The sequence below is a fragment of the Hibiscus syriacus genome, unplaced genomic scaffold (assembly GCF_006381635.1).
Source record: "Hibiscus syriacus cultivar Baekdansim isolate YM2019G1 unplaced genomic scaffold, ASM638163v2 tig00110020_pilon, whole genome shotgun sequence".
Taxonomy (NCBI): Eukaryota; Viridiplantae; Streptophyta; class Magnoliopsida; order Malvales; family Malvaceae; genus Hibiscus; species Hibiscus syriacus.
The window spans coordinates 1,801,821-1,813,750 of record NW_024062568.1 but is presented as its reverse complement, the minus strand read 5'-3'; the positions used below and the strand labels follow the sequence as shown (position 1 = coordinate 1,813,750).

The following is an 11,930-nucleotide window of genomic DNA, read 5'->3' as shown; positions in this document are numbered from 1 at the left end:
GACGCTCCTCCAGAATTCCTAAACCAACCCAACGGTATTCGCCTTCTTTGCACTACTTGTTGTTGACTGACAATGGTGAACCAGAGTGCTATGATGAAGCGATGCAGGTGGATGATTCAGTCAAGTGGGAGTCTTCCATGAAAGATGAGATGGACTCGCTTATGTCAAATCAGACGTGGGAATTAGCTGAATTACCACCAGGCAAGAAAGCGCTCCATAACAAGTGGATTTACAAGATCAAAGAAGAGCACGATGGGAGAAAACGCTACAAAGAAAGATTGGTTGTCAAAGGCTTTCAACAAAAAGAAGGTATTGACTACAATGAAATTTTCTCTCCAGTCGTAAAACTGTTTACAATCAGACTGGTGTTGAAAATTGTAGCTGCAGAGAATTTACATCTTGAGCAGTTAGATGTAAAGACAGCTTTCCTTCATGGTGATTTGGAGGAAGAAATCTATATGAGGCAGCCAGAAGGCTTCATAGAGGCAGGCAAGAAAAACCTGGTATGCAGGTTGAAGAAGAGCTTGTATGGTTTAAAACAAGCTCCTAGACAGTGGTACAAGAAGTTTGATAATTTCATGAGTAGCAATGGTTTTACCAGATGCCAAGCAGATCATTGTTGCTACATCAAGAGGTTCGACAATAGCTTCATTATTTTATTGTTGTACGTTGATGACATGCTCGTTGCAGGATCAAACATGCAAGAGATTATACACTTGAAGCAAAAATTGTCGAAGCAGTTTGCTATGAAGGATCTGGGAGTTGCAAAGCAGATTCTTGGGATGAGGATCAAGAGAGACACAAAGTCGGGGACTTTGATGTTATCACAGGCTGAGTACATCAACAAAGTACTCTCCAGGTTCAACATGCAAGATGCTAAACCAGTAAGTACACCTTTAGGTGTTCATTTCAGACTCTCCAAAGACCAATCACCAAAGACGGAGGAAGAACGTGCACACATGGTGAAGGTGACGTATGCCTCAGCAATTGGAAGTCTGATATATGCCATGGTTTGTACCAGATCAGATATTGCTCATGCAGTGGGAGCTGTTAGCAGGTACATGAATAATCCAGGCAAGGTACACTGGGAAGCTGTCAAATGGATCCTCAGATATCTGCGGGGTACTACAAACAAAACACTTTGTTTCAAAGGTGGAGATACGATACTGACAGGCTATGTAGATGCTGACTTAGCCGGAAATGTTGACATCAGAAGGAGCACTACAGGGTATGTCTATACTCTAGGAGGTACTGCAGTGAGTTGGGTTTCTCAACTACAGAAGATAGTTGCTCTCTCCACAACTGAAGCAGAATATGTCGCTGTTACGGAAGCCAGCAAGGAGATGATTTGGCTCCAAAGTTTCTTGGAAGAGTTAGGCAAGAAACAAGAAAACAATGTTTTGTATTGCGACAGTCAAAGTGCTATCCATCTAGCAAAGAATCCGTCTTTTCATTCCAGAACGAAGCATATACAATTGAGATATCATTTTATTCGGTCTCTTCTGGAAGATGGGATTTTGAAACTTGAAAAGATTAGTGGAGCTCAAAATCCGGCAGACATGTTGACAAAGACAGTGACCACGGAAAAACTAAAGTTGTGTTCAGCTTCAGTTGGCATGCTAGAGTAACAGGACTAGAAAAGCTGCTGCATTGATCAAGGTGTGAAGACAGATTAAAATCAGTCTTCAAGTGGGAGATTGTTGGAAGTCAACAAAGGTGGGCACCGCCTGGAAATCAAAAATTTCAAATTGGGTGGGCAGAAATTCAACAAAGGGGGGCACCGTTCGGTGCCCCAATTTTTAATTAAATTTGTAAATGGGTTAATTACTTTTTTAGCCATTGCACACTTTAGGGTATTTACAAGATTAGTCCTAAGCTTCAACTATAAATACCCTAGCTCATTTAGCTTCAAAATCATCCCAAAACATTTCTTTCTTCCTATACTAGAGAGCTTTCTTGTGAGTAGTGAGTGTTTTGTAAACACCTGTAAATTTTCTCTCTTAGTAAAAGATCTGCAGCAGCCCGGAGACGTAAGCACAATTGGCTGAACTCCGTTATCAATTTTCGGGTATTATTTTTCCGTTTTTATTTCGCATTCTCACTAATATGATTATAGGGAAATTACTTGTACTCGGTTTATTTCCTAACAGCATGAAATATTCATTTGAAACCCTAAGAACGAAGAACAAAGTAAGAGTTCTCTTCTGCTGCGATTCAAAGAAATCATCTGATGAAACTAATATCATACAAGAGATCGTGCAAGACGAGGGAAACGATCGCCGTAAGAAAACCAACAAGAGAGCTTCAAAAGCCGAGTGATAAACATGAGATGTGGAACTCTGATGATCAAAACCAGGGGGAAGTTGAAGAAATCTGTTCTGATCCTGATACCGTAAAAGATGATGAGATCGAAGCAATGTTTGATAAGTTTAAGAGTCGGAAGAATACGACGGAGGAAGATCCTCAGGCCATCGGATTACTTGTTGAGAAAGTAATGGCTCTAATGGAGATTGCTGCCGAAGAAGACATTGTGTTAAACAGGCAAAACAAACCCACCATTAAAAAGATTCAGATGCTGCCTCTTCTTATCGATTTTCTTTACAAGAAACATCTTCAATCAGAGTTTTTGGATTATGGGGTTTTGAGTTTGTTCAAGAATTGGTTGGAACCTCTTCCCGATGGAAGCTTACCAAACGCCACTCTTCGAGCTTCGATTTTGAATATCTTAACACACGTCATGCCTGTGGATATAAGGGCAGAAGATCGAAGGGAGCAGTTGAAGAAGAGTGGGCCGGGTAAAGTCATCATGTTCCTGTCAAAATCGGACGAGGAAATCACTGCCAATAGACAACTTGCAAAAGATTTGGTTGAAAACTGGAGTCGAACCATATTCAACAAGACTACAAAGTATTCGGAAGAAGAAAAAGTTGTTATTCCTTTGAAGATGGCATCACCATCACCATAGAAGAAGCAATCAGCAATGGAAGTGAAGGAGGCTGATTTAGATTTGGAAATATCGCCCAAGAAATCATGTTCATCGGCGAGCGGTGGTGTTGCAGTGCCAGAAGCAGCAGCACTAGTTTATGTGTTGAATCCAGGAACAAAGTCCAAGCCGGAGGTTGAAAGAGCTCGTGTGAGATACCTAAAACAGAAAGACTGCAACTGCAAGCGTTACATGAAGATAGAGAAGAAGTTGAGAAAGTTGAAAAACCCGAATAAGAAGACAGTTCGTATGCTTTTGTAAAGCTCCTTGATGGCTGATTATCTTGCGAATGGTACTCTGAGAGATGTTTGTTTCAAGGCCCGGTGGTGAGACCGTGCTCCTGTGGTTTTAGTTTTATTCGGCGAGATTGCGGTTTGTAATCGGGTTGATTTCTGTGTAAACTTACTCTGGTTGTGTTGTTATATTTTCCATTAGGGAGGTTTTTAACGTGACACAATTCAAGTTAATTCTTAATAAAATATATGTTTTACTAAAAAATATCAGATTTGTTGAATGCAAATTTCAATATTTTCTTTTGTACCTTTTTATAAATTCTGAATATAGCTTAAGTTTGCATCACTGTCAAATATGGATTTCATCAACTCATCAAATATATTCACAGCTGCAGAGTAAAAAAAATAAGAAAGTAAAAATTTGTAAATTGCATGCATGTTGAAGAAGGGTTGGACAATCATGATATCCTTGTTTGCTGATTCATTAATACTTTACTACTTTTGCTTAAGATCAATAACAACTCATGTTGTGATATACATTAAGGAATCAATCATTCTCAATTGATATAAAAAATGAGTCTTACTATATGGGATGAAGCTGTAATGGCTCAATTGATATCTTTTGATTCACAATTGCAGATTTGATAACAAGTTGTTGGTGGTAAAACAATTATTTTAGGAGGTGATTTCAGACAAATACTGTTTGATCTTGTTTACTTGAAGGATCATTCTATTTTTCTCCCATCAATGAAGATGTTGACAAGATGATTGATTTCCTGCTTTCTAAATTGCATGGATAATAAAAAAAAATTCTTGATTTGTATGAATCAAGTTATCTCAATAGTTTAGGGTGTGGACCTTATTGGAACCTCTTTTCTATATTGCCCGGTAGAATATACTCTTTTGCTTCGCTTAGATTTATTGAGGTTTTTAACGAGGCATTCTACGTTGGTCACGACTTTATGATTACGTTAATAAAAAGCATATTTGCCAGAGAAAAAAGTGTAAACACAAACCAATTTCAGTAGTAACAAAAAATATGAGATTTGTTGTCTGCAGATTTCAATATTTTCTTCTCTACGTACGTGTTTATAATATTCTGTATATAGCTTAGGTTTGCATCGCTCTCAAATATGGTTTATTCTGCAAAGACAAAGTGGAAGAGTGGATAAATGGAACGAGTTTATGATTTGGTTTGATAAAAACATGAGTAAATAAGGTACGTATAGCATTATGGATTGCAATTGGAACCCACTTTTTACCATTATATGCTGGAATTTATGGAAGAAAGAAAATGCTCTTATTTTTTAGGAAAAATACACAGAGAAAGAATGTGTTATCGTAACATGTAGGCGGCTCCATGAGAAATTAGTAAGGAAAATGGAATTTCCACACTGCAAATTCCAAATCATTTGAGAATACAAATTATTGTTGTGCCCAAAAAAACAAATTTTGGTTAGAATCATAGCAGAAATAATTAAATGATTCGGTTGATCCATTTGAATAATTAAACGTTTCATAATTAGTGAACTGAATTTATTACCATAATCTTTATTTTCATTTTCCAAAAAGATCATCGATTTATTTAACCATGATCATGAGCTAGTGCATATATATGCTCCTGAAAAATAAGTGGGTATTGGAAGCAGTGGCTAAAGTAGATGAAGCCATGAATTTGACCCCTGTTGATTTTTACAATTCAGGGAAGTTTTCTCCACTTGAGAATGCATTCAAGATCCTTGCTAGTTTTAATAGTTCCTCTACCACCCTTACAGTTGAGCCAAAAACCAGCTTAGCGAGAAGGAATCTATCAAGCTGACGATTACTCATAACATGAATAGTAATGTAGTCAGATATAAAGAGGTGGAATCGGAGGTGAAACAGGTAGAGCAAAAACTTGCTGCCTTGCAGAAGCAAGTTGAAGAAGCAGAAAAGGAAAGGGAGAATATGTTGGCTGAACGAAATGGGATATTCAGAAGTTCGAAGAACATGAAAGTGGAGTTGGATGCATTGGGAAAGGAATGGAGAGAGTATGATACCAAAGCCAAGGTTGCTGAGAAGGGAGAGAAGACTGTTGTTGAGGCTGAATGAGGAAGAATCAAACATTTTATCTCTTCTATAAAGGGAATGATTTGAAGAAATTTAATGGTATTGGTGTTTTGAGGAAGATTTGTATTAGAAATCCATCAAGCATAGTTTGTATTAGACTTGCGTTATGTATTAGGGAGCGGGTGAAGAATGGATAACAAAAAAGTGGCAGTAAAACTGTATTCATTTAAATTTTCATTAAATAAATTTACATGAAATAATTTTATAAGATGTACAAACCTAAGGTGTACTAGTTCTATCCTTTGGATAGCAAACAAACTCGAGTACGACATTGTCTACAAGGTTCAACACGAATATATTCGGAGGGGGGTGGGGGATCAATTCTCCTACGGATTTGGAAGACCCTTCAACATACCCAAATTCAAATATGAGCCAGATACGAGTGTCAAACATGGTTACTTCAAGAACAATGAAGAGTCCAATGTTGAATAAGAACAAAATCACCCTTTTTCATCTCCTGGGAGTGTCCAATAATGAATTCATTTCTCTTCCTACAGCTATAGATTCAGTCTGAGTCCGGAACTTTTCGATTTCCCTTGCTATCTGAACATCGGAAGGTACATACAACTGATAAAGAAACTTCGCTACAAAACGGGGAATTAGTGCAGCCACGATGATGGCAAGCAAACACAACCAGAACAATCCAGTCTTCGCGATTTCAAAGATGGCCCTGTAAAAGCATAGCAGTGCCGAGGGTCACAACATTGTATACAATGGAAATTTATATATCAACGAAAGATTTACTCTAAATGAATAATTAATCAATCGAAAGGTCATAATTGAGATGTTCTAGCCTCGAGATGACTGCCAAGTACATAAATATAAAACTGGGGATGATCATGCTTACATAAAAACATCATACATGCGTACATGTATTTATATGCATGTTCATAAGCGTACACACATACTTGTGAATCCGTATGATATATAGAGTGGATAAAATAAACTTGAACTTGAAATCTGCCTGAACCTACTTTGACCCAAATGACAAAAAGTCAAAGGCCAAAGCCAAATGGCTCAAACCGAAAGAAATCTGAACACAAAATGATCCGAATTCAAATTCATCCTATATTTGCCACCTCTATCTGTACATATCAATATATACTTGTAGAATATTGGTATGTTGTTTTAGCATGCAAGTAAAAATCCTAATGTTTTAAGGTATTTTTATGGGGAAATATTTGTCAACATGCTCAGTTAAAGTAAATAAAACCTCGGAATATATATGTGATAAAAGGAGCTTACCAGTAACCAACTAAAAATGATAAAGAATCAATAACGATAACACAAATCAAAGTTGCGATTATAGATCCCCAAATTGCTGCATGAGTTAGCCAATTCCACCGCACAACATCCATGGCCAAATGTAAATTCACCAATATGACAACAGCAAGAGTCCAAAGATCTCCTATGCTCGATGCATCAATGGTGCTGCCCCAGTATGCAATAAGAGGAATAAAAAAGGCAACTGCACTTTGCCAGAAAGTATCTATCATTGTTATCCAGAAAAGCTTTTTGTTGTAGCATTCATGTCTTTGCCCGGTACCATATAGCTGAGGGTACTTTAAAAGAGTCCTTCGGCTCAGGTCCTTATCAAGAATACCGACCACAATCGTTGGCAATGATGTGTAGATTATAGAATACAACACACTGCTCCACTCAGTGATTGCAGTAGTCAAAGTGAAACAAGTAAATAGCACGTACCTGCAAAGAAAATTAAAAAAGTTAAAAGGTACTCAGCCAAAAATGGAGTTTATTTTAAATGATCACAATGTGATTCAACTTCTACTCTGAACTAAGTGTAAATAATTATTTTCAAAACACATACACACATATAAAACAGGCAAGGATGACATATTATTGCCTTGAACCCTGTTTTACCTGATCAATAAGTAGCAGATGATATGATGAATCTAAGGTAAAATCGAGGTTCACTTAAACCACCAACATGCTCGAACACCTGATAGATTGAATATATGCATGCAACAATAAAGTATCTAAAAGTAACTCACCAAAACAAAACAAGGACAAACACCGCATTCCTGTAAAAATTGTAAAGGATCATGTAGCCCATCCTCTGGTAATTCCAATGGCCATGGACCAACAAAAGAGGGACTAAGAATCTAAACTGCCCCATCGCAAAATCTGATGCCATTACAGCTTGCCTACCCTCTTGGCCACTGATTCCAACTCCGACATCCGCCATTTGGATCATTGAAACATCATTGGCACCTGTCAAGCATCCAATAGAATGGGTTTAATTGGCCCAAACCACCAGAAAGAAAAATCAATAGATTGATGATTACCATCCCCAATGGCAAGTGTCATGTCTGCAGTCCTCTTCTTTACAAGGGCCACAATTCCAGCTTTTTGTAACGGGGCTACCCGACAACACAAAACCACAGAACAATTAGAGGCTAACTGGAAAAGCTGCAAGCAAAGATGAAAAAAGTGTCATATCAGCATGCCGGAAATCAGAAAAGAGGGGAAACTTGAGTTTGCAACTCCTTACACTTTCTTCCAGTTCACTATCAAGAATATATACAAGGCTGGTGCCATCGATAATCAAGGCTACAGGAGTTAAACCAGCTCCCGACATTCTTCCTGTGTCATTTGTAATGCCTGATATAGTTGTGAGTTTCTTAGACATAATGATGCCATCTTCTAAACTCTTTCTACATGAATCCTTTGATTTTCTGTTGATTACAATTTGTGTCATTTTACTAGTCAAGAGCTTCGAGGAGTTCCCAATTGATATGGCAGTTTCTTGCTTGTCCCCAGTCAACACCCATACTTTTATCCCGGCTGTTCTAAGAGATTCAATGGCTTCTGGTACTCCTTGTTGCAGTTTATCTTCAATACCAGAGGTACCTAGTATACATAGATTGTTTTCTATATTGCTTGCAACCTTCAGAAGCAAACTGGCTCTACCCATTAAAGCAGTACTTGCTATCTCAAATGCAGAGTGCCATTCCTTGAATTCTGAAGTACTCAGCTCTCTCATCCCAACAACAAGTGTTCTCAAGCCTAATGAGGAGTAAGAGTAAAGATGGGCTTCAGTTGTGCGTATTACATTTATATTCATAGATCTATCTGCGACACTAAACATTGATGTGTCAGCGCCTTTCACAAAAACTTTTACAGATTTGTCTGAGAACCCCAAAATAACAGACATCCTCTTCCGATCACTATCAAACTCATGCAAACCCAAAACATTAAACCTGCATGACCAAAAACATTTCTATACATCAACAAAAGCATAAATTATGATAAAATGCAGGAGTACAACATCGCAAAACAACCAGTAGGTCTTTAGTATTATCATAGTACATCCTTTTTCTCCCAATCCAAAAGTAATTTCAATCTTAATTCTTAATCTTACGATATCCCAATGTCTCAAAATTTCAACACTAAAAGTAAAAAGAAGTTAAAGTAAAATATGACTGGTATACATAGTTTTCCAAACCATTGTACTAGGTAAATATGCAAAGAATGGGTAACTTGAAATAATGATAATAAACTCAAATAATATAAAGTTATGATTGAATTTGAACTTTGAACCATGAAAATTACAGGTCATTTCACTTGCAAAATTGGTTGAGGAAACTTCCAAAATGAAACTTGTATATATACTGATTCATCCAATAAAAGTTAGAAGCTTACATATCTAGTTTTTTCAAGCTTTTAAACTAAATAACCAATAGCAAATACTGATATGGATGCAGGTGGAGGTCATCATAATATAATAAAACAGAAATGGCGGAAATGAATTCAACAAGATAGAAATCAGCACTTCATATTACCTTTGCCTTTCTCCTTGAACGTCAATCATAATATGACCAGAGGTTCGTTCTATCAGCATAAATCCATATGAAGCAGCAGCATAAACCAATGCTTGTTCATCTGGAGACTCCCCTTGGTAATCTATCAACTTCACAGTAGGATCAGGCGTGTCTATAATTAGAGGGACAATTGTATTGCAAGCTGCCAGTGCCAGGAAGAAATCATGGACATGACTGCCTTCTTCTGTCTCTTTTCTGTTCCTTGAAAGTTGTAGAAGCTCTGGATCAGTCTTAGCCTTCATCTTAGGCCTCAGAACTTTTCCATCCACTGATTAAAAAGAAGGAAACAAAGAAAAAGCTAAAGAAAACTCAAAAAATTCCTTTCTATAACAGGAAGTATTAGAAATTTATTTATTGTTTACCTTTGACAAAGTAACCATCTTTCTGGTCCAGTGAATTGGACTTTCCACTACTGTAATCTACTCCCCAAATGCTTGCACACTGAAATTCCATCTTGTTCGCAGTAAGTGTACCAGTTTTGTCAGAGAAAACATATTTTATTTGTCCAAGGTCCTCATTTATGTTCAAAGCCCTGCACTGAAATCTTGAATTTGAAGACTCATCATACATCTGGGTATCTAGAATCATGAGGTAAGCCTGACCAACCCGGACTAGCTCCATGGAAATATACAACGAAATGGGAATCATGACCTGGAACACAATTACTGACATGAGGAATGTGAAACAAATTTCCAATCCCCATCCAGAATAATTATAGTTCTCTTCTTCTCCTTCTTTAGAGAAATTCTTTCTTCTATAAAAGGGCAAGTAATCCAACTCGTCCCTATGGCTCCTCAACCAAACAGCGGCACAAACAGAGACAACTGTACACAAAGCAATAAGAAACAGTGAGAGGAAGATGATCTCCAAGTTCATATGAGTCTCAAGCCGGCTCCTCTTAGATGGCGCTCCTGAGCTATTAAGCATAGCTTTAGTCTCTCGGCCAGCATAAACTGCAACCCCAACTGCCCAAGCAGTATTTTTGAGCTCACAGCCACGAAGAACAATGTTGGAGGGACCAAGTGATAGTCGTTTACCATCGACTTCCATGTTCGCTTGAAACCCATATATGTTCCTATTGGGTTTCTCACACTTAATCAACCCAGTAAGCTTATCCTTTTCAGGAATCTTGATAAGGGTCTCCTGTTTTGCATATCTAGTCTTCAAATTCGATTCTCCATCCAAATTAATAGTCTGCACGTATGCGACCCCAGTTGGGTCACTAGTTGAGAGCAGAACCATATCACAAGGAATGGTTTCATTTGCATAAATCTTGATTATCTCACCAACCTGGATGTTCTTCCATTTCTTTTGTTGAAACTGATCATTCACCAAAACTGATGCTAGCCTATTATTCTCAATCCGATCAGACCTATGGCGCCTATGGTCTTCGTATACATCCTTAACTGCTGTAACCAGAAGGACAAATGCCAATGGCAGAATGGAAACTCCACGGCCAAATACTGCAAGCTGAGGCAGCTGATTAAGCACTGCAATCACAAGAAAGTATATATATGCAACTCTATGAAACTGCTCAAACAAGTTCCTAGGCAAAAATGTTAGGATTGAGTACTTTCCGGTCCGGATCGAATTACCGGAAAACTCAAATCTCTCATTTGTCAGGACAGGATCATTTATGTGTACCAGCCTAGCATCTTCATCATCAATCTCTTTTTGTGACATGCTAATGCTATACGTCTCTGAATGAGCACCATGAGACCCATATCTCACAGATTTTGATCCCAAACCACCAAAACTAGCTTCCCTAATTGAATTCCTAACCGAAGCTTTGGACTGGATAGAAAAATTGCTCCTTCTTGATGATGAACTCAAGGCAGATCCAACACTATAAAAATCCTCAACTGATTCTGAATCCATCTCAAAAACAACTAAAGGAACCCCTTCAACTTTCTTCTCTGAGATCAGAGAAATATAATACAAAAACCACTATCTATGGATCAAAGACTCCTCCAACAGTTCAAAGTCGACAAATCAACAAAATTCATGAAAATACACAGATTGTGGTCTCAACCAAATTTGCTGGATCGATAACACTAAACAAATTCACAAAACTGGGTTTTTGAATCCATCCAAGACCAAATGCAGGATCCCTTCCAACCGTCTTCTCTTAGATCAGAGTAATACATTAAGGAAACCACTATCTATGGATCAAAGACACCTTCAACAGCTCAAATTCAACGAATCAACAAAGTTCAGGATCTCTTCCAACTTTATTCTATTAGATCAGAGTAATATATTATGGAAACCACTATCTATGGATCAAAGACACCTTCAACAGCTCAAATTCAACAAATCAACAATTCAGGAAATACCCAGGTTATGGTTTCAACAAAATTTGCAAGAAAACCAAACATCAGCAACAGACGATAAGATTCAGAAACAACCCAGAAATCCAATCAGCAGAGTAAAGCCAAAGCTACAACCCAGTACAAATACACAAGTACAGAGCAGAGAGAACCTTGGGTTTATGATCCTTGGTAAATACTTTGAAACTGAGAAGGTTCAAGAACAAGACATGGAAAGGTTTATCTGTAATAATGAAGGCAGACGTGCTGATGCATTCCATTCTGCCATTTGTTGACAGAGTGATGGAAGTGTTCAAAAGTCAAGAGGCATTGTAAATTTGTAAAGGAAAAGAATGAGAAAAGAGGGCGGGCAATTCAAGAGAAAAGTACAAACAGCCATCAATGAAGTTGAATCAAGTCCTTTTCATTTCACTTGAAATTTCAAACCCAAATTTTA

General features: G+C 37.7%; 2 protein-coding genes across 2 annotated transcripts; one reads left to right on the top strand and one right to left on the bottom strand.

The window, feature by feature from the left end:
• Nucleotides 1-2,230: 2,230 nt before the first annotated feature.
• Nucleotides 2,231-2,965, top strand: LOC120213401 (protein IWS1 homolog 1-like). The gene has a single exon (XM_039211560.1). It carries the CDS (start codon nucleotides 2,231-2,233, stop codon nucleotides 2,963-2,965), a length of 735 nt encoding a protein of 244 aa, XP_039067491.1.
• Nucleotides 2,966-5,642: 2,677 nt separating this feature from the next.
• On the bottom strand, nucleotides 5,643-11,402 carry LOC120213193 (phospholipid-transporting ATPase 1-like). The gene is made up of 7 exons (XM_039211330.1): nucleotides 9,530-11,402; nucleotides 9,129-9,435; nucleotides 7,838-8,546; nucleotides 7,632-7,755; nucleotides 7,338-7,557; nucleotides 6,571-7,029; nucleotides 5,643-5,995 (listed from the first exon to the last, which is right to left on the bottom strand). Exons 1-7 carry the CDS (start codon nucleotides 11,043-11,045, stop codon nucleotides 5,776-5,778), a joined length of 3,555 nt encoding a protein of 1,184 aa, XP_039067261.1. The 5' UTR covers nucleotides 11,046-11,402; the 3' UTR covers nucleotides 5,643-5,775.
• Nucleotides 11,403-11,930: the final 528 nt, after the last annotated feature.

What these genes read in the sequence shown, in the direction of transcription:
- LOC120213401 (XM_039211560.1), top strand. Translation starts at nt 2,231, where the DNA reads ATGAAACTAATATCATACAAGAGATCGTGCAAGACGAGGGAAACGATC.
- LOC120213193 (XM_039211330.1), bottom strand. Translation starts at nt 11,045, where the DNA reads ATGGATTCAGAATCAGTTGAGGATTTTTATAGTGTTGGATCTGCCTTG. An exon ending in GTTCAAGGAGAAAGGCAAAG is followed by an intron (nt 8,547 to 9,128) that starts GTAATATGAAGT and finishes TTGGTCATGCAG; the next exon opens with GTTTAATGTTTTGGGTTTGC. An exon ending in TCATTTTTAGTTGGTTACTG is followed by an intron (nt 5,996 to 6,570) that starts GTAAGCTCCTTT and finishes ATGCTTTTACAG; the next exon opens with GGCCATCTTTGAAATCGCGA.